The sequence below is a fragment of the Hyla sarda genome, chromosome 10 (assembly GCF_029499605.1).
Source record: "Hyla sarda isolate aHylSar1 chromosome 10, aHylSar1.hap1, whole genome shotgun sequence".
In the NCBI taxonomy this organism is placed as follows: domain Eukaryota; kingdom Metazoa; phylum Chordata; class Amphibia; order Anura; family Hylidae; genus Hyla; species Hyla sarda.
In genome coordinates, this window is record NC_079198.1 from 137,407,848 (window position 1) to 137,429,265 (window position 21,418).

The 21,418-nt window shown below is 38.3% G+C and overlaps 1 protein-coding gene across 8 annotated transcripts in view; it reads right to left on the minus strand.

The window, feature by feature from the left end:
• Nucleotides 1-21,418, minus strand: part of LOC130293821 (calmodulin-binding transcription activator 1-like) — a 1,711,968-nt gene that overhangs the window by 339,006 nt on the left and 1,351,544 nt on the right. For 7 of the 8 annotated variants that reach the window (XM_056542963.1, XM_056542962.1, XM_056542965.1 and 4 more), the window contains exon 6: nucleotides 6,437-6,590. In XM_056542963.1, coding sequence (XP_056398938.1) covers nucleotides 6,437-6,590 — 154 coding nt within the window. Of the gene's footprint in view, nucleotides 1-6,436; nucleotides 6,591-9,769; nucleotides 9,833-21,418 lie in introns of those variants that run through there. The other variant, XM_056542969.1, reaches the window with a different exon arrangement.

The following is a 21,418-nucleotide window of genomic DNA, read 5'->3' on the forward strand; positions in this document are numbered from 1 at the left end:
TCATTTGCTTGTGAAGAGAGGTCAGGAACTATCTAAGCCAAGCTAATTTTCCATTTTACTGTCTATGTCAGTGTTTTCCAACTAGTCTTTCTCCAGCTGTTGCAAAACTACAACTCTCAGCATGCCCGGACAGCCTTTGGCTGTCCGGGAATGCTGGGAGTTGTAGTTTTGCAACAGCTGGAGGCACACTGGTCGGGAAACATTGATCTATATTATAAAATAATCCTGAAATCTTGTAGTACTCATTCTAGCCACTAGGGCTAATATTAAGCTGAGACGTCCTGTTTTGTCTGTGATAATAAGGAGGAGGCTGCTGGAAAGTGATCTGCACAGCATTAGACTATGTTCACACGATGGAATTTCCAAGTGGAATCTGGCAGAATTTTTTTTTTTTTAAATGGGCTTCTGCTGCACTGTGCACATGGCAGAATTCCTGCGGCAGATGTTTCCACTGGGGAAATTCTGATTCCGGTGTCCGCCAAAATAATGAACATGTTCATCCTTTCGATGGAATTCGCTCAGAAATGCATAGCGGTCTATTGAGCGGTCCTGGTGCCGGCAGAACATGCAAATTTGAAGAATGTTTTTCACGCTAATTTTCCAACATGTGAACATAGCTTTATAGTGAAAGATGACATTGAAAGATAAAGAAGACAATAGGAGCTTAGCCTCCACTTCCCTGTAGATAGAGTAGACATTAGGAGCTCAGACGCCCCTTCCCTGTGGAAAGAGTTGACAATAGGAGATCAGCCTCCCCTTCCCTGTAGAAAGAGTAGACAATAGGAGCTCAGCCTCCCCTTTACTGTAGATAGAATAGATAATAGGCGCTCAGCCTCCCCTTCCCTGTAGATAAAGTAGACAATAGGAGCTCAACTTCCCCTTCCCTGTAGATAAAGTAGACAATAGGAGCTCAACTTCGCCTTCCCTGTAGATAGAGTAGATAATAGGAGCTCAGCCTCCCCTTCCCTGTATACAGAGTGGACAATAGGAGCTCAGCCTCTTTCTCCCATGCAGTATTACCTCTGCACAGGTCACAGAGCTGCCCCATCTTGCCTACAACCCCTCCATTCACGTCTTTTGGAGGAGGCGTGATGGCTATGTACTAGCCATCATGCTCCCTCTCATAGACCTAAATGGAGGGGGCATGGCGTGATGTCTGCAAGCTTCCATGTTATGGACACCGACGCTGCTAGCCCAGAGAATGTGGGGGTCCCCCATGATCAAACATCTTATGCTCTATACTTTGGATATTCTTTAAATGCCTCATCAGTCCATCAGTCTCTAAAAATATCTTTTTATCCATATACAATACATACTAGTAGGGAGAGGAGGGGGATGCTGCTGCAGCTTCTCAATCAGTGTCTTACTGGAGCAGCATGGAGGAGGAAGGAGAGAGGGAGGAGCCGGAGAAGAGATCTGATTGGTCAGAGCACACAGTCACCGCTGACATCACACTAAAATGAGACCGCCTACTCAGAGCATGCTCACTTTTGCAACAGAAGTTGACACTTCTTCTTAAAGCCTCATCCGAATGAGAATTTGTGAAATTCTGCAGCAAATTTATTTATTTTTTTTCATAATTGAATATTCAATTAATTTCATCCTATGTTGTCATCTGACCCCATAACAAGGGAAGATATACAAAAAAATATATATAGTTCCTTGGGTGAATACATGACCATGGGCCACAATAATCTGATTTTATGTTTTTGTGGCTCTAGTATAAGTTTGTCTGCGGTGACTGGGTAATGCCGCACGGACACATTGTTCCGTCCACAGACTATAAAACAGGTCCGGAGGAGGTCGGCTTTGAAGACATCGGACTTTAAGCTCAGTGGAGTCTAATAAATTCATAACCAGGTGCTGGGATCCTGACACTGAAGATACGGCAAGAGGAAAACCTTCGAAGATACAGGAAACTCTACTTGTGGCACATAATGGATGGGAAATTCAACCGAACCGGATACGATACAAAGGTTACTGTTTGGGGGAACATTATTTAAATGGGCACTCTCATTAAAACTAATTGTTGCTATTGCACTCCTTTATGGTAAATAAAAAAATCTTTCTAAAGTACTTTGTTTAAGAAAAATGAAGTTTTCTATATTTTATTTGTCTTTACAAAAGCTGCCACTAGGTGTCTTTTTGTCCAGAGCACATTTCCCCCCCATCTCTTGCACAGACTTTGGACTCCTGTTGGCCTGGCAGAAGTCCAAAATCAGAAAATGCTGAGGGGGTTTGTGCAGCCTAAGCCAATCATAGCTCATCTCACACTGAACTGCTCTGGGCTGTGTGTAGCAGAGTGAGGGAGGAAGTTCTCCCCTGTGTGGCTTTAGATGATGTCACGCATGCTGGGTAATGCCCCTTCCCAGTCTGTGAATCTGACTGAGACTGATCAGAAAAAACAACAAATAATAACTAAAAAATAATAAAAATAAAGGCAGGGGGTGGTTTATCATGATGGGAGCAGTGACCTGGGAGGATTATAACATTTAACAAGATCATGACAGGTACTCTTTGAGAATTCTATAGATCTTATAATTTATTTTAATATGATAAGATTTTTTATTGATATCTTTTTTGGTAGGTTAGTACTGGACGGATGTAGAAGTGTGAATATCATTTTAAAATTATAATACGTTTTTGGCACCAGTTGACTTGAAACCCTTTTTTTTCCCTCCGGAGTGCCCCCTTTCAAGAGGATTCCCCTGATTAGAAAAAAAACATGGCATGTGAAAACAGCACCACATCTGTCTACAGCAGTGTTTCGCAACCACTTTCCTCCGGCTGTTGCAAAACTGCAACTCCCAGCATGCCGTTGGCTGTCCGGGCATGCTGGGAGTTGTAGTTCTGCAAGAGCTGTAGGCATCTAGTTTGGCAATCACTGGTCTGCAGGATTTTTCTGGAACTTTCACAAAATGACTGGAGCTGAGCTGCAATATCACCTGTGTGACCTGTAGACAGGTGTGACGCTGTTTTTGAAAATACAATAAATAACGAAATAAATAAATAATATATAAAAAAAAAGAATCTTAATCAAATCCCTTTATCATTTCTGCATATATATACACTGATTAAATGCATTACTACAATGAGTACTAGGCAGGAGAACATGAGGAGCATTAGATTTTAGCCCATAAATTGGTATTTGTGACTTATAAAAAAACAAAAAATGTATTTGAAGAAAAATGACACCAAATGTTTTGATCCTCATCCAAAGTCTTTTGTGAGTCTTTCACCTTCCTTAGGAGATCTACTTCACTTCTGTGTAAATAATAATGAAACATCCTCCACTGACTGTTCCTCAGGGTACTTATCAATTATTGAAGCCACTCCCCCCAATCATACCACGCCCATGAGGATACTTACAGTTCAGTTGATTTCACAGTACAGATGATGCAATAAGAATTCCACACTAGCTTTGTATTGCCCTTTAAAATAGCTGCGCTAAAGGATAATATTTACTATATTCTTTTCACTATAAAAGTGAGGACTTCTCAGCTGAAGAAGGTACCTTAAAGAAGCACTCAAGTTTTCTTCCATATCATGCACAATCACAATTACTAGTCCTACACTGAAATTGCAGGAATTGCAATCAGAATGGCTGAAAACCCCATGCCTGCCACATCAGCTGAAGCAGGTAAGCACATGGCGTACAGAAGAACCTCAACATTATGAGAAAATAATAGCCTAGGCTGCACTATATATGCTTAAAAAAAATTAAAATTTCCGGAGTGCTTCTTTAAAGCACTCCGGTGGAAATGTTTTTTTTTTTTTTTCATATCATCTGGTTTGAGAAAGTTATACAGATTTGTAAATTACTTCTATTAATTTTTTAAAATCCTTCCAGTACTTATCAGCTGCTGTATGCTCCACAGAAAGTTGTGTAGTTCTTTCCTGTCTGACCACAGTGCTCTTTGTTGCCACCTCTGTCCTATGCCAGGAACTTTCCAGAGTACAAGCAACTTGGACAGAGGAGGCAGCAGAGAGCACTGTGGTCAGACTGGAATGAACTACACAGCTTCCTCTGTAGTATACAGCAGCTGATAAGTACTGGAAGGATTAATATTTTTTTAACAGAAGTAATTTACAAATCTGTTTAACTTTCTGGCTTAAAGGAGTAGTCCAGTGGTGAACCCAGTGGTGAACAACTTATCCCCTATCCTAAGGATAGGGAATAAGTTTGAGATCGTGGGGGTCCGACCGCTGGGGCCCCCTGCGATCTCCTGTACGGGGCCCTGACAGCCCGCGGGAAGGGGGCGTGTCGACCTCCGCACGAAGTGGCGGCTGACACGCCCCCTCAATACAACTCTATGACAGAGCCGAAGCTCTGCCTTCGGCAATCTCCGGCGCTGCCATAGAGATGTATTGAGGGGGCGTGTCGGACGCCGCTTCGTGCAGAGGTCGACACCCGCTATCTGGCCGGAGAGCCTGACCCCCGTACAGAGAGATCGCAGGGGGCCCCAGCGGTTGGACCCCCCCACGATCTCAAACTTATCCCCTATCCTTAGGATAGGGGATACGTTTTTCACCACTGGACTACCCCTTTAACTTTTTTTCCCCCACCGGAGTACCCCTTTAAATGCTTTATTTAAGAGGAGTTTCCATCAGTTGTATAGCAGTTTCGATCAGCTACTTTTATAAGGTGACTACCATAGAAGGAAACCACTGATCATGTACAACGGAGGGGGCATTCATGATTTGTTAACAGAATGTTTGGCATCTGAACAACTCCTTTAAGAAACTTCATCAGGGTTACTCGGTAAACTTTTCTTAGGAGCTAATTAATTAAGAAGTTCTTATAAAATCTTATATAAAAAAAATCAATGAAGCACTGGGTGCCCCGGGGGTATCCGATCCTGTTAAATGTAATTTAATAATAAGTCCAAAGCTATGGATTTTTTACTGCTTAAAAATAAAAAAAATAAAAAAAATTAATGATTTAAGTTTTTAAGTTCAGCCGCAATTTAATTTAATTATTCCGTATTTTTGGGTGGTCAGACTGGAAAGAACTACACAACTTCCTGTGGAGTATGTAGGGGCTGATAGAAACTGAAAGGATTAAGATGTTATATAGAAGTAACCAGTTGATTTAAAAAAAAAAAATATGTATATATATATATATATATATATATATATATATAAAATAATAATTAAAATAATAATAATAAAAATTGTAAATTAAAATAAATTCCGTAGTAACACTTTAATTTTATAGAAATTCTATAGATCCTTTAATTTATTTTGCTAAGAATTTTTTTTTTATCAATGTTAATGAACATAATTTCCAAAGTATTATAATATTCTGGGACCAGTTGATATGAATTTTTTTTTTCCTCCGGAGTGCCCCCTTTAAGAGGTTGCCCATGATTAGAAAATAACATGGCATGTGAAAACAGCACCACATCTGTCTACAGCAGTGTTCCCCAAGGATTGTGCCTCCGGCTGTTGCAAAACTACAACTCCCAGCATGCCCGGACAGCCTTCGGCTGTCCGGGCATGCTGGGAGTTGTAGTTTTGCAACAGCCAGAGGCATCTAGTTTGGCAATCACTGGTCTACAGGATATATCTGGAACTTTCACAAAATGACTTGAGCTGAGCTGCAATACCAACTGTGACCTGCAAACAGGTGTGGCGCTGTTATTGAAAATAAATAAATAAAATACATAAATAAATAAAAAGAAAATCTTAATCAAATTCCGTTATCATTGCATATATATACAAAATGACTGAAGCTGAGCTACAATTCCACAAACGAGCGTAGCGCAGTTTTTGAAAAATAAATACAACATTTACCGTATAACTAAATAAAAATAAAAAAATAAAAAAATGAATAACTAAATAAAAACAAATAAAAATGAATAACTAAATAAAAAAAAATAAAAAATGAATACGGTAACTAAGTAAAAAAAAATAAAAAATGAATAACTAAATAAAAATAAACTCATAAAAAATGAATAACTAAATAAAAATAAACAAATAATAAATGAATAACTAAATAAAAATAAACAAATAAAAAATGAATAACTTAATTAAAAAAAAAATAGAAAATGAATAACTAAATAAAAAAAAATGAATAATTAAATAAAAATAAATAAATAAAAAATGAATAACTAAATAAAAAAAATAAAACATGAATAACTAAATTAAAAAAAAAATGAATAACTAAATAAAAATAAAAAAATAACAAATGAATAACTAAATAAAAATAAATAAAAAATGAATAAATAAATAAAAAAAATAAAAAATGAATAACGAAATAAAAATAAATAAATAAAAAATGAATAACTAAATAAAAATAAATAAATAAATAAAAAAAGATTCTTAATCAATCAAACGCCTTTATCATTGCTCTATAGTGGCGACTTCCTAGTTGTTCATTGCGCCAAAAATGCTTTGTAGAAATAAATGGAGCACAAGCAGGTGGACTACTTACACATAGGTTTCAGCTGTCCTATGAGTTCTTCCTTTGTCCATTTTGCCCATTCCTTCTTGTCTGTGTTGATGGAACAAAGGATGGGACCACATGGCTTCCCACAATCCTCTATGGCCGGGACATTCAAGTAATGCACCAATACAATGTCAGGATTCTGGGAATAAAAGGAAAGAAAGGAGACGTCAGCGTGAAGACAAATATATTCCCTCCATGATCATAACATCTGGACTCGAGATCGGTAAAGTTAGTAGGTAAGTAGGTGGGGTGGTTGGTGACTCAGCCCAAAGCTTTTTTGAAGGCATCTAAGGAGACATTGGAGATAATAAAACCAACATAAGGAACCCAAAACCAGCACTAGAAATACTTTATCCTATAACAACGAAAGGAAGTTTCTGAATGACGTAAAATATAGAAAGTGCTGCAAATTTAAAGGGGTACTCCGATAAAAAAAAAAAAAAAATTTATATCACCTGACTTCAGAAAGTTAAACAGATTTGTAAATTACTTCCATTAAAAATTCTTATTCCTACCAGTACTTATCAGCTGCTGAAGTTGAGTTGTTCTTTTCTGTCTGACCACAGTGCTCTCTGCTGACACCTCTGTCCATGTCAGGAACTGTCCGGAGCAGGAGAGGTTTACTATGGGGGCTTTGCTTCTACTCTGGACAGTTCCTGAGACAGACAGAGGTGTCAGCAGAGAGCACTGCTCCAGATGAAGTTGTGTAGTTCTTTCCAGTCTAACCACAGTGCTCTCTGTTGACACCTCTGTCCATGTCAGGAACTGTCCAGAGTAGGAGCAAATCCCCATAGTAAACCTCTCCTGCTCTGGACAGTTCCTGACATGGACAGAGGTGTCAGCAGAGAGCACTGTGGTCAGACTGAAAAGAAAAACTCAACTGCAGCAGCTGATAAGTACTGGACGGATTAAGATATCTGGAGCCAGTTGATATGAAAAAAAAAATTTCACCGCAGTAACCCTTTAAATTTACACAAGATCTTCAAAAGTAAAATTGTGTATTCCGAACTAGCCATAATAAATATATTGTAGTCAGAAGATAATCAAACATTAGACCGTAGGCGTTCATACGTGCGTCTATATCGCCTCATATACCGGAGCAACCACTACTAGATGCTTGCATTGTAGGTTTAAACAAAAGTCCCACTAGACCTTTAGGGCAATTAATGCTGTATATTCGCCTCATAGTGGGTCTAGGCATAATAGTTACCTCCTATATATCTACATTTTATACCAATGAAAAAAAGATAGAGCTGCAACAGTCTCCGAAAAAATGCCAAACTTTGGAAAAAGTTAAAACATGAGGTATAACTCACAAAGACACACCAATAAAAACTTTCAGTGGGGTACAGACCATATAAAATACAAGTGCTAGCATTTTAGTATTGCACATGACCCACGGATTAATTATTATCTCTAGGGGAGGCTAAACCTCCCGTCTATAGTAACCTATCCGGAGCCAAAACTGCTCTGTGTGCACTGCCAGGTATTAAACTATTGTAGAATCATGTGCACTCACCCATGATATGTGATCGTCTGCACACCACTGGACCCCTACAGCCTCTGTTTCACTCCTTCCTAAGGGGGCTATTTTTTTCATTAGTATAAAATGTATTGTAGGTTGCATAAATAGTAATAGGAATACAATTTATTTTCCAAAAGCATGTACACCCCCCAATAATACATGACCAGGTGCAGTGATGAGACTTCACACCCTCTCCTCTCTGCAAAGCCAAAGGATTTATGGGAAATGTAGTCAACACTAGGAAGTAATTATAGTGATGGAATTGTAATACATATGGCTGCAAACTCACGCCTGCCACATTACCAAAACAGTTAAGCACAGGGCATACACAAGAACCTTTACATTATTCTTTAATAATAGAATATGCTACACTGTAAGCGAAAAATAAATAAATATCCCAGAGCGATTCTTTCATTGGGCATTATGGGATTCTATAATTTGAGACTATCGATCTATCTATCTCATATCTATCTATCTATCTATCTATCTATCTATCTTCTATCTATTTCATATCTATCTCTATCTATCTATCTCATATCTATCTATCTCTCTATCTCATATCTATCTCTCTTTCTATCTATCTCATATCTATCTCATATCTATCTATCTATCTATCTATCTATCTATCTATCTATCTCACATCTATCTATATATCTATCTATCTCATATCTATCTATCTATCTATCTATCTATCTAGCTCATATCTATCTATCTATCTATCTATCTCATATCTATCTATCTATCTATCTATCTATCTATCTCATATCTATCTCATATCTATCTATCTATCTATCTATCTATCTATCTATCTCACATCTATCTATATATCTATCTATCTCATATCTATCTATCTATCTATCTATCTAGCTCATATCTATCTATCTATCTATCTATCTCATATCTATCTATCTAATATCTATCTATCTCATATCTATCTATCTATCTATCTCATATTTATCTATCTATCTCATATCTATCTATCTCATATCTATCTCATATCTATCTCACATCTATCTCATATCTATCTATCTCATATCTATCTATCTATCTACCTATCTATCTCATATCTATCTATCTCGTATCTACCTATCTATCTCCTATCTATCTATCTATCTATCTATCTATCTATATATCTATCTCATATCTATCCATCTCATATCTATCTCATATCTATCTATCTCATATCTATCTATCTATCTATCTCATATCTATCTATCTCATATCTATCTATCTATCTATCTATCTATCTATCTATCTATCTATCTCATATCTATCTATCTATCTCATATCTATCTATCTATCTATCTATCTATCTCATATCTATCTATCTATCTATCTCATATCTATCTATCTCAGTGGTCTCAAACTGTGGCCCTCCAGGTGTTGCAATACTTTGACTCCCAGCATGCCCGGACAGCCAATGGCTGGGAGATGGAGTTCTGCAACATCTGGAGGGCCACAGTTTGAGACCACTGCTTTAGAGGGTAAATCCCACTGGAGCTGTTCCTTTTTACTAAAATAATAATACATAATAAGGACATATACATTGCATTTATAATACTGCAAGATTAAACTATTTTATAACAGATTTAGGAATATTGTGGCACATAACATAAGCGATGCCAACTGCGCCCATAGTACGTTCATTGCGCGGCCGTGATTTAATGTCACTAATGAAACCAACCTCATCATTAACAAAATTACTTCTCTCCAAATTCTTGGTGAAAATGGTAGATAATAAATACTTTCGGTTAATCTCTATCTTAATTCCCCAATTACCACTTTTTTTTTACCGAAAATAGTGATGAGCCAGAATTCCATCCTAGTGACGCCGGCTTCATTAGTGCAAACACCAGAATAATGTTTACTCTTCCTGAATGGATCCTTTTAATAGGCTGGTGCAATAATAATTTCGACTGGCGGGTTTCCATGGAAACTGCAGGAGGCACAATAACAAACAAGCGGTATAGCGATATCTATAGCCCTGCGAGTTTATCAGCGTGCAACAATGTTACCAATTTAGAAACTGGGAAAAAAAAATTATTTCTATAAAAATGTTATAGGGAAATAACATATACTGAGGGCAAAGTAACATCGCAGAAAAGATTGGTCTGCAGCCTGTGGTTCTCCAGCTGTTGTATAACTACGAGCGAGAACTGATGTGTGCGAGATGAAAATTCTCTGCACGTGGGCCTGATCTCTAGTGACGATAGAACGAAAGATTCTGGGATGAAAAATGGAGCGTTCATTAGTATTCACAGTATCTTAATATAATACTGCTCCTATATACAAGAATATAACTACTATAATACTGCTCCTATATACAAGAATATAACTACTATAATACTGCCTCCTATATACAAGAATATAACTACTATAATACTGCTCCTATATACGGAATGTAACTACTATAATACTGCTCCTATATACAAGAATATAACTACTATAATACTGCTCCTATATACAAGAATATAACTACTATAATACTGTTCCTATATACAAGAATATAACTACTATAATACTGCTCCTATATACAAGAATATAACTACTATAATACTGCTCCTATATACAAGAATATAACTACTATAATACTGCTCCTATATACAAGAATATAACTACTATAATAATGCTCCTATATACAAGAATATAACTACTATAATACTTCTCCTATATACAAGAATATAACTACTATAATACTGCTCCTATATACAAGAATATAACCACTATAATACTGCTCCTATATACAAGAATATAACTACTATAATACTGCTCCTATATACAAGAATACAACTACTATAATACTGCTCCTATATACAAGAATATATCTACTATAATACTGCTCCTATATACAAGAATATAACTACTATAATACTGCTCCTATATACAAGAATATAACTACTATAATACTGCTCCTATATACAAGAATATAACTACTATAATACTGCTCCTATATACGGAATGTAACTACTATAATACTGCTCCTATATACAAGAATATAACTACTATAATACTGCTCCTATATACAAGAATATAACTACTATAATACTGCCTCTTATGTACAAGAATATAACTACTATAATACTGCTCCTATATACAAGAACATAACTACTATAATATTGCTCCTATATACAAGAATATAACTACTATAATACTGCTCCTATATACAAGAATATAACTACTATAATACTGCTCCTATATACAAGAATATAACTACTATAATACTGCTCCTATATACAAGAATATAACTACTATAATACTGCTCATATATACAGGAATATAACTACTATAATACCGCCTCCTATATACAAGAATATAACTACTATAATACTGCTCCTATATACAAGAATATAACTACTATAATACTGCTCCTATATACAAGAATATAACTACTATAATACTGCTCCTATATACAAGAATACAACTACTATAATACTGCTCCTATATACAAGAATATATCTACTATAATACTGCTCCTATATACAAGAATATAACTACTATAATACTGCTCCTATATACAAGAATATAACTACTACAATACTGCTCCTATATACAAGAATATAACTACTATAATACTGCTCCTATATACGGAATGTAACTACTATAATACTGCTCCTATATACAAGAATATAACTACTATAATACTGCTCCTATATACAAGAATATAACTACTATAATACTGCCTCTTATGTACAAGAATATAACTACTATAATACTGCTCCTATATACAAGAACATAACTACTATAATATTGCTCCTATATACAAGAATATAACTACTATAATACTGCTCCTATATACAAGAATATAACTACTATAATACTGCTCCTATATACAAGAATATAACTACTATAATACTGCTCCTATATACAAGAATATAACTACTATAATACTGCTCCTATATACAGGAATATAACTACTATAATACCGCCTCCTATATACAAGAATATAACTACTATAATACTACTCCTATATACAAGAATATAACTACTATAATAGTGCTCCTATATACAAGAATATAACTACTATAATACTGCTCCTATATACAAGAATATAACTACTATAATACTGCTCCTATATACAAGAATATAACTACTATAATACTGCTCCTATATATGGAATGTAACTACTATAATACTGCTCCTATATACAAGAATATAACTACTATAATACTGCTCCTATATACAAGAATATAACTACTATAATACTTCTCCTATATACAAGAATATAACTACTATAATACTGCCTCCTATATACAAGAATATAACTACTATAATACTGCCTCCTATATACAAGAATATAACTACTATAATACTGCTCCTATATACAAGAATATAACTACTATAATACTGCTCATATATACAAGAATATAACTACTATAATACTGCTCATATATACAAGAATATAACTACTATAATACTGCTCCTATATACAAGAATATAACTACTATAATACTGCTCCTATATACAAGAATATAACTACTATAATACTGCTCCTATATACAAGAATATAACTACTATAATACTGCTCCTATATACAAGAATATAACTACTATAATACTGCTCCTATATACAAGAATATAACTACTATAATACTGCCTCCTATATACAAGAATATAACTACTATAATACTGCTCCTATATAAAAGAATATAACAGCTAGAGGTTTAGCTATAAATATATATAAATATACAGTCATGGCCGTAAATGTTGGCACCTTTGAAGTTTTTCTAGAAAATGAAGTATTTCTCACAGGAAAGGATTGCAGTAACACATGTTTTGCTATACACATGTTTATTCCCTTTGTGTGTATTGGAATTAAACCAAAAAAAGGGAGGAACAAAAGCAAATTGGACATAATGTCACCAAACTCTAAAAATGGGCTGGACAAAATTATTGTGACCCTTTCAAAATTGTGGAAAAATAAGATTGTTTCCAGCATGTGATGCTCCTTTATACTCACCTGGGGCAAGTAACAGGTGTGGTCAATATAAAAAAAAAAATCACACCTGAAAGCAGGTAAAAAAAAGGAGAGAAGTTCACTTTTTGAGAAGTTCAGTCTTTGCATTGTGTGTCTGTGTGTGCCACACTAAGCATGGACAACAGAAAGAGGAGAAGAGAACTGTCTGAGGAATTGAGAACCAAAATTGTGGAAAAATATCAACAATATCAAGGTTACAAGTCCATCTCCAGAGATCTAGATTTGTCTTTGTCCACAGTGCGCAACATTATCAAGAAGTTTACACCCCATGGCGCTGTAGGTAATCTCCCTGGGCGTGGACGGAAGAGAAAAACTGATGAAAGGTGTCAATGCAGGATAAAGCGGATGGTGGATAAGCAGCCCCAAACAAGTTCCAAAGATATTCAAGCTGTCCTGCAGGCTCAGGGAGCATCAGTGTCAGCGCGAATTATCCGTCGAAATTTAAATGAAATGAAACGCTATGGAGGAGACCCAGGAGGACCCCACTATGCAGGAGACCCAGGAGGACCCCACTATGGAGGAGACCCAGGAGGACCCCACTATGGAGGAGACCCAGGAGGACCCCCGTATGGAGGAGACCCAGGAGGACCCCACTATAGAGGAGACCCAGGAGGACCCCACTATGGAGGAGACCCAGGAGGACCCCACTATGGAGGAGACCCCACTATGGAGGAGTCCCAGGAGGACCCCACTATGGAGGAGACCCAGGAGGACCCCACTATGGAGGAGACCCAGGAGGACCCCACTATGGAGGAGACCCAGGAAGACCCCACTATGGAGGAGACTCAGGAGGACCCCACTATGGAGGAGACCCAGGAGGACCCCACTGCTGACACAGAGACATAAAAAAGCAAGACTACATTTTGCCAAAAGGAACTTGAGTAACCAAAATCCTTCTGGGAAAACGTCTTGTGGACAGATGAGACCAAGATAGAGCTTTTTGGTAAAGCCCATCATTCTACTGTTTACTGAAAACAGAATGAGGCCTACAAAGAAAAGAGCACAGTACCTACAATGAGATATGGTGGAGGTCAGTGATATTTTGGGTTGTTTTGCTGCCTCTGGCACTGGGGGCCTCGAATGTGTACAAGACATTATGAAATCTGAGTATTACCAATGGAATTTGGGTAACACTGTACAGCACAGTGTCAGAAAGCTGGGTTTGTGTCCGAGATCTTTGGTCTTCCAGCAGGACAATGACCCCAAACATACATCAAAAAGCCCCAGAAATGGATGACAACAAAGCGCTGGAGAGTTCTGAAGTGTCAGAAATGAGTCCAGATCTAAATCCCATTGATCACCTGTGGAGAGTTTGTAAAGGAAGAGTCGTCCAACATTCCGGCTGAGAGGTGTAAGAAGATTATTGATGGTTATAGGAAGACACTGATTTCACTTATTTTTTCAAAAAAGTGTGCAACCAAATCTCATATCTATCTATCTATCTATCTATCTATCTATCTATCTATCTATATATCTATCTCATATCTATCTCATATCTATCTATCTATCTATCTATCTATCTCATTTCTATCTATCTATCTATCTATTTCTGGCTATCTTTCTATTTATCTATCTATCTATCTATCTATCATCTATCTGACATCTCTCACTATTGACATCATTGGTAATATTATGGGATGTCCCTTTAAACACATTATAGGATTACAGAATATATCCTTTGTTCTCTGTAAATGATAAAATCCTGTTAAACAGAAGAAAACCTCTTCTTCTACACATTAACCCTGCGCAGAACGCTCGCACTATTACACGTCAATCTCCAAAGCGAAGTCTCTGCAAATGGCAGCTATTTGAAGTCCTGGACGGTACATTAGCGCAGGCGATGTGTTCTGTAATCAGTTAAGGCGTTTTGATTCATTGTTATTTCCTAAGGCGGCACAAAGTCATGTCGCTTCTTCTCCCCGGTAAGGATAGCGCCTTCTTAATATAAATGGCAAGTAGATTGAATACTTCTAAGAGCAGCGTTATATCCTACATGCTGAACTGACACATTGAAGAGCAACAGATTTACTATATACACATAAAGCACAATAACCGATAAAAACAATATCACCAGCCCTTCAACATTTAAAGGAGCACGCTGCTTTGAACAATCCCATTTTGATAAAAGGTTTGCTAGATAAAATCAAAACAAACAAACAAAAAACATGTTTTTTTCTGCTATCGGATCCTCCACTGTCGTGAATGTATCAGGTAGAGCAGGGAAGAGTGAGCCCTAAACCATCCCAAGAACCCCTTTCCCTGAATACTTGCATATCCACCCTAAATAGTGGCTCTACAACTGGGCGTCAGTCTCTATGCTAACTAAAGTGCAGGGGCATCATGGTCAAAACAACAAACTGGAAGAAAATCCCGCCACTCGCTATTATCTGCTTAGTGAAAGTGTGTTTATTAACACAAGGTAATATACAACATATGACGCGTTTTGGTCAGAGCCTTGCTCAGACTGTCAGTCTGAGCAAGGCTCTGGCCGAAATGCGTCATATGTTGTATATTACCTTGTGCTAATAAACACACTTTCACTAAGCAGATAATAGCGAGTGCCGGGATTTTCTTCCAATCTACCATTATTCTGTATCCACGAGCACAACGAGGAAGTGCGAGTGCCGACTCTTACCTTTGACTTCTAAAACAACAAACTGAGCTGTGCAAAGTAGAGGACACAAGTCAGGTAACAAACTATAATACACATACAGGAACCAAAGATACTAAACAATGGCAGAAATGCTAAATAGTTACGAACAGATATCAGCGCAACCTAGCGGCAGTTATATGACGTACAGACTACAGCCCAAGAACCAAAGCAAGATTAAAGGGGTACTCCGGCCCCAAGACATCTTATCCCCTATCCAAAGGATGGGGGCTAAGATTTCTGATCGTGGGGGTCCCACCACTAGGGACCCCCGCAATCTAGCATGCAGCACCCAACTGTAAAGCACTGCAGGAAGCGCTGGAGGCTCTCATTGTTATGCCTCCCAACCACAGGGATGGAGTATTGTGATGTCACGCCCCACCCCGTGTGACATCATGCCCCGCCCCCTCAATGCAAGTCTATGGGAGGGGGCATGACGGGATAGCTTTAAGGATAGCTTTAAGGAGTCTACCCCATTTTGTTTTATCAATCATTCAGGTGTATAGCACAGGTAGAACATGGTTCAGACACTTGGGCATTGTAAGAGAGTTGAGCCACTTTCTTCATAAATATTTAGTTTCTACGTTTCTTATATACCAAATAAAAAATATAGTAGAGTTTTAGGATGACCTGATACTGACAATCTACTGGGCAACTCCCGGGCAATCTCCGCAGCCCGAGAGTAACACGAATAGGAGATGTTCCAAAAGCCCCATGCAAGTCTATGGGACATCCAGTACCTCTGCTGGTCGCGTAACTCTCGGGCTGTGGAGATTGCCCGGGATGTTTAAACACCCTGCTGCCGGACCAATGTCATGGTAAAGTATGATTCAACTATCCGGCAGGCAGTTGCAGATAATAGTTAGTTGGAAGGGGAGAGAAGATTTATTGCGTGTAAGGGAGACATCAGTGTGGGGGCAGGGAGAGGGCATGGTGCTGCAGCTGTGGGGAGAAGTGCAGGAAGGAAGAGCAGCCTAACACTGCTGGCGCTTCAGGAGGCTGGAAAAGCTGGGTGGCACACAGAATGCATGCCACCCAGCTTTCCCAATCTCCTGAAGGGCTCCTATATGTTGCTTTTCCTTTCCCACAAGGTTTAGGTAGGAAAATCAGGAAACAAGGGTACTCAATATTTATAACACATCAGAAGATCATTTTTTTCTGCACTTTTCCTTTAAGTCAAAAGTCAAAGGTCAACAGCAACCACCGGACAGGTACAAACCCATTTTTTTTATATAAACCACTATAAAAATTTCTACTACAAATTTACTTATTTCAATTTTTTTATTTTTCTATTCAACCAGCTTTATTCATAAGAAATATTTTACAAGCCCTTTAAAAAATATCTCGGAAATGTCAGGTCTTAATTTAGCCGGTGCCTGACTCACGCGGTGACTGCGCTAAACATTACAGTCAATCAAAAACCGGGGGCCTCTTGTGAAACGCTACAAATGGCCACAATTGACCTTCATTAGGCAAACAGCCTTTTACCGATGTAACCATTACAATAAAATATTTGATTAGCCGCTATTTTCGTTGCCTGATGACACTTACCGGCGGCGAAAAATATAGACGTCTCCTTTCGATAGCTAGTCATTTTATTAAAATCTTTTTTTTTTTTTAACAAGTAATTGAATCCTCCTCTACTTCCGAAATTTGTCATTACATCTGAATAAAAAATAAAAAAGGGAGACCGCGCTCGGGCTTGAAGGTTCGTCCCAATTGTTCCAAATTTTACAGATCCTGCCATGAAGTACAGACACTGTGACCGGGACCGGGATTGTCTGAAGGCATTGTTTGCCAACCACTGTGCCTCCAGCTGTTGCTAAACTACAACTCCCAGCATGCCCGGACAGCCTTTGGCATGCTGGGAGTTGTAGTTTTGCAACAGGCACAGTGGTTGGAAACGCTGTCCTAAGGGGTTATAGGAAAAGGCCATCCAATGTCAACCAATATCAACTGTCAATTGATATATATATCAACTGGCTCCAGAAAGTTAAACAGATTTGTAAGTTACTTCTATTAAAAAAATATGAATCCTTTCAGTACTTATGAGCTTCTGAAGTTAAGGTTGTTCTTTTCTGTCTAAGTGCTCTCTGATGACACGTGTCTCGGGAACCTCCCAGTTTAGCAGAGGTTTGCTATGGGGATTTGCGTCTAAACTGGGCGGTTTCCGAGACAAGTGTCATCAGAGAGCACTTAGACAGAAAAGAACAACCTTAACTTCAGAAGCTCATAAGTACTGAAAGGATTGAGATTTTTTAATAGAAGTAATTTACAAATCTGTTTATCTTTCTGGAGCCAGTTGATATATATAAAAAAAGTTTTTTCCTTGATAACCCCTTTAAATGGGTACTCCGCTGTAAACATCTTATCCCCTATCCAAAGAATAGGGGATAAGATGTTGGATTCCGAGGGTCCCGGGAGTGGGGACCCCCGCGATCTCTGCTGCGGCACCCCTGTCATTCGGTGCACGGAGCGAACTCCGCTCCGTGCCCGGTGACTAGCAATGCCCTCTTTTATAAGTCTATGTACTAGCTATCAAGCCCCCTCCCATAGACATGAATGGAGGGAGCGTGGTGTGACGTCAAGAATAGTGTTGAGTGCGAATATTCAAAATGCTAATTTTTACCGCAAATATTGGCATTTTGCGAATATTTAGAATATAGTGATATATATTCGGAATGACGAAAATTTTTTGGGAGAATATGCAAATTTATGCGATCCCTCCCTTCTATTAAGTGAAAGATATAATCCTGCATGCGTACTATGCAAATTCCATGCAAATTTTCGCATGAAAAAAAAAAGAACAAACATTTTCGTCCATATATTCCCGAAATATTGCAAATTCGAATATGGCCCCTGCCGCTCATCACTAGTCAAGAATGCGGAAGCTAAAAGCTTCTGTGTTCTGGATGCTAGTCCGGAGACCCAGCGGTGGGACCTCCACAATCTAACATTTTATGAGATTAGATGTTAACAGCAGAGTACCCCTTTAAAGAGTACCTATTATATCCCACAGTTAAAAACAAAAATGTATATGTTACTCACTACCTGATTTTTATGTGTCTAGCACCTATATTTCTCTCAAAAATACCTTCCATCTGTTGTTCACTTGGTTTTTCATTCTGTGCTCTGGAGGGGGTGTTTGTCCCCACTTTTCATGACTCATCTTCCTCCCTGAGTCTGCTGTACTGTGCTGGGTCTCTTCATTCAATTACTACCGGCTGCTCTGTAACCCCTCCTCTCTGTTTTCATGCTGCTGTTTGATAGGACAGGAGGGAGAACACAGGAGTGCTAGTCCCACCCTCACTTCCTGGAGTTTGTCCCTGCCTGTACATTAGCTGGGACATAGATGATGCTGCAGCCGGACAGGATTATGTTCTAGATGGTACGAGGACCCCTAGTGGTCTGTAGTGATTTCTATGAAAAGGAAATAAAATTTTCCTTATGAAGTATATTAAAAAGGTTAATGTTTTGCCAATATGTACAACATATAAAAAGTTTTTAAATCTAACGGTGCCCATTTAAGTAAACATTGCTACACTATACATAGATGCCTGGTCAAAAACCCCTAGAAACGAACCTGTTCAGGACTCCAAAACCCATTGTTAGCAGACAAGGGGGAGGAGTTTGCACAAGGGTGTTGCAAAGGGCCTTAAAGCAGGAAAATGTGCAGTAAGCCCCTCTGTCCCGTTTGGCACAGCATGGCAACATAATATGGGCATTTTGGGTACTGGGGGGTTGGTAAGTATAATTTTTTTTCTATTTTACCGTGGCACTATTTTTTATAGATAGAGTCATAGGGATTGGGAGCGATAACAGTCGGCTAAACCAACATGTATGGGAATCTTTACTCTTCTAGGAGCCATCTTCTTGGACCATTGTTAACCCCATCTCCCCTGCCTGTTGGGGCCTGACTATGAAATATCTAGGACATGGAGTGGAACTCGTACCCCCAGTCCCCTTCCCAGTTTTGCAAAACTTTCATTAGATAAGAGAATGGTTCTCTCTGTACGTTAGATTTGGCCCCATAGGAAATTCATAATAGGGCCACCACTGCTTCTTCCAAACTGTCACGCCCAACCTCTTGGGATAGGAAGACCTGGTATTTGTTTCCCTATTTCACTCTTGTACTAGGAGATCTCATAGAAGATGGATTGGATTGACCCTTTTTTGTCCAGGATATGCCCTTCTGTATTTGCCAGTCACTATAGACCCGAGTAAATATGGGGATCATTGTACCAACAAGCTGATGGGGTATCAGTTCATGCTTTAAACACCAGGGCCAATATTGGACTTTTAGCCAAGAACGGTAGGTGTCATCTGGTTGGGTTGGAAGCTTTCTACCAAATGGGCACCAAATGTCCCTCTTTGGTTCAAATTTTTTTACAATGTTTTTGGTATTTATGAATCTATTTATGAATCTTTTTATGTGGTTTAAAGGTATTAGTCACCTTCAGATTGGAAGTGTTCATGTTCCAAGTCGTTGCTCAGGTGGACAGCTGCTTGATCAAAGCTTTTTGCAGTATTCATCGCCAAAAAAACCTGTGAGAACAGCGATGGCTCTAAGCCTGATCGGACTCCATGACATCGCAATAGGACATGCCGCGTCGATAGGAACGTGGAGGGAAATCATTGTAATTATTTGGCTTCACATTCACAGATCAATGCTCTTTGCGGGAAAGATCAATGTGTTTGATCAGTTTGCAGGAACCTGCTGGGTCGCATTGCTGTAATATGCAAGAACCCTTGGCACCCGCTGAGAATCGCCACCGAACGACTGCGCCAATCATAAAGGCAGAAAAACCCCCATTACAAATAGTGAAAACTAACAAGGTGAAACATAACATCATCGCTGACTTTTACAGCTGCCGTATATATTGGTTTCAAATGTCTACGATCGATATAACTTTTCGCACCTATTCCAAATACATTGGAGCAAATCAAATCAGGGGCAAAAAATAAAAAATAAATAAGAAGAAAAAGAGAGTGGCACTCACCAGGTCCAGGCAAAGGATACAAATGACAAGGCTCAGCAGGATATGATACAGATGGCAGGGGCATTTGAGACAGCTGTTTTGTGCATGATAACGCTTGAAACAGCTGTCCTGAACACTGTATCATAACCTGCTAAACTTTGTTGTTTGTATCGTTTAAGAAGCTTAAAGATTTTTTGCTTGACTTGGTGAGTGACACTGTCTTAAATTTTCTTAAAAGATACAAACAACAAGGCTCAGCAGGGTGTGATACAGATGTAACGCACAGTGATAAGGCAAGAAATAGCTGTCCCAAACACCCCTGCCATCTGTATCAAATCCTGCTGAGCATTGTTGTTTGTATCTTTAAGACAACTACAAATTTTTGTCTGGACCTGATGAGTACCACTCACCAGGTCCAGGCAAAAAAACTTTAACGTTTAAAACGACAACACTCAGCAGGATATGATACAGATATACAGATGGCAAGGGCGTTCTGGACAGCAGTTTCGTGCATAATTACGCTGTCACAAACGCCCCTGCCATCTGTATCATACACTGCTGAGCCTTGTCATTTGGATCTTTTAAGAAGACAACATATTTTTTGCCTGGACCTGGTGAGTGCCATTCCCTTATTCTTCTTGCCGCTATCATTTCTGCTACTTTGCATAGTTCAACACCATATGTACGACCCTTTGGCGCTGATCACAAAAGGCTGATCAGATACTCTGCTGCTGGATTATCCATCTGGGTTTGATGGAAAAGAACAAAACCTGCACAGTCCCTATGGAAATTAACCTGCGACGTGGATATTGAATTTCATAGATTTATTTCCATTTTTT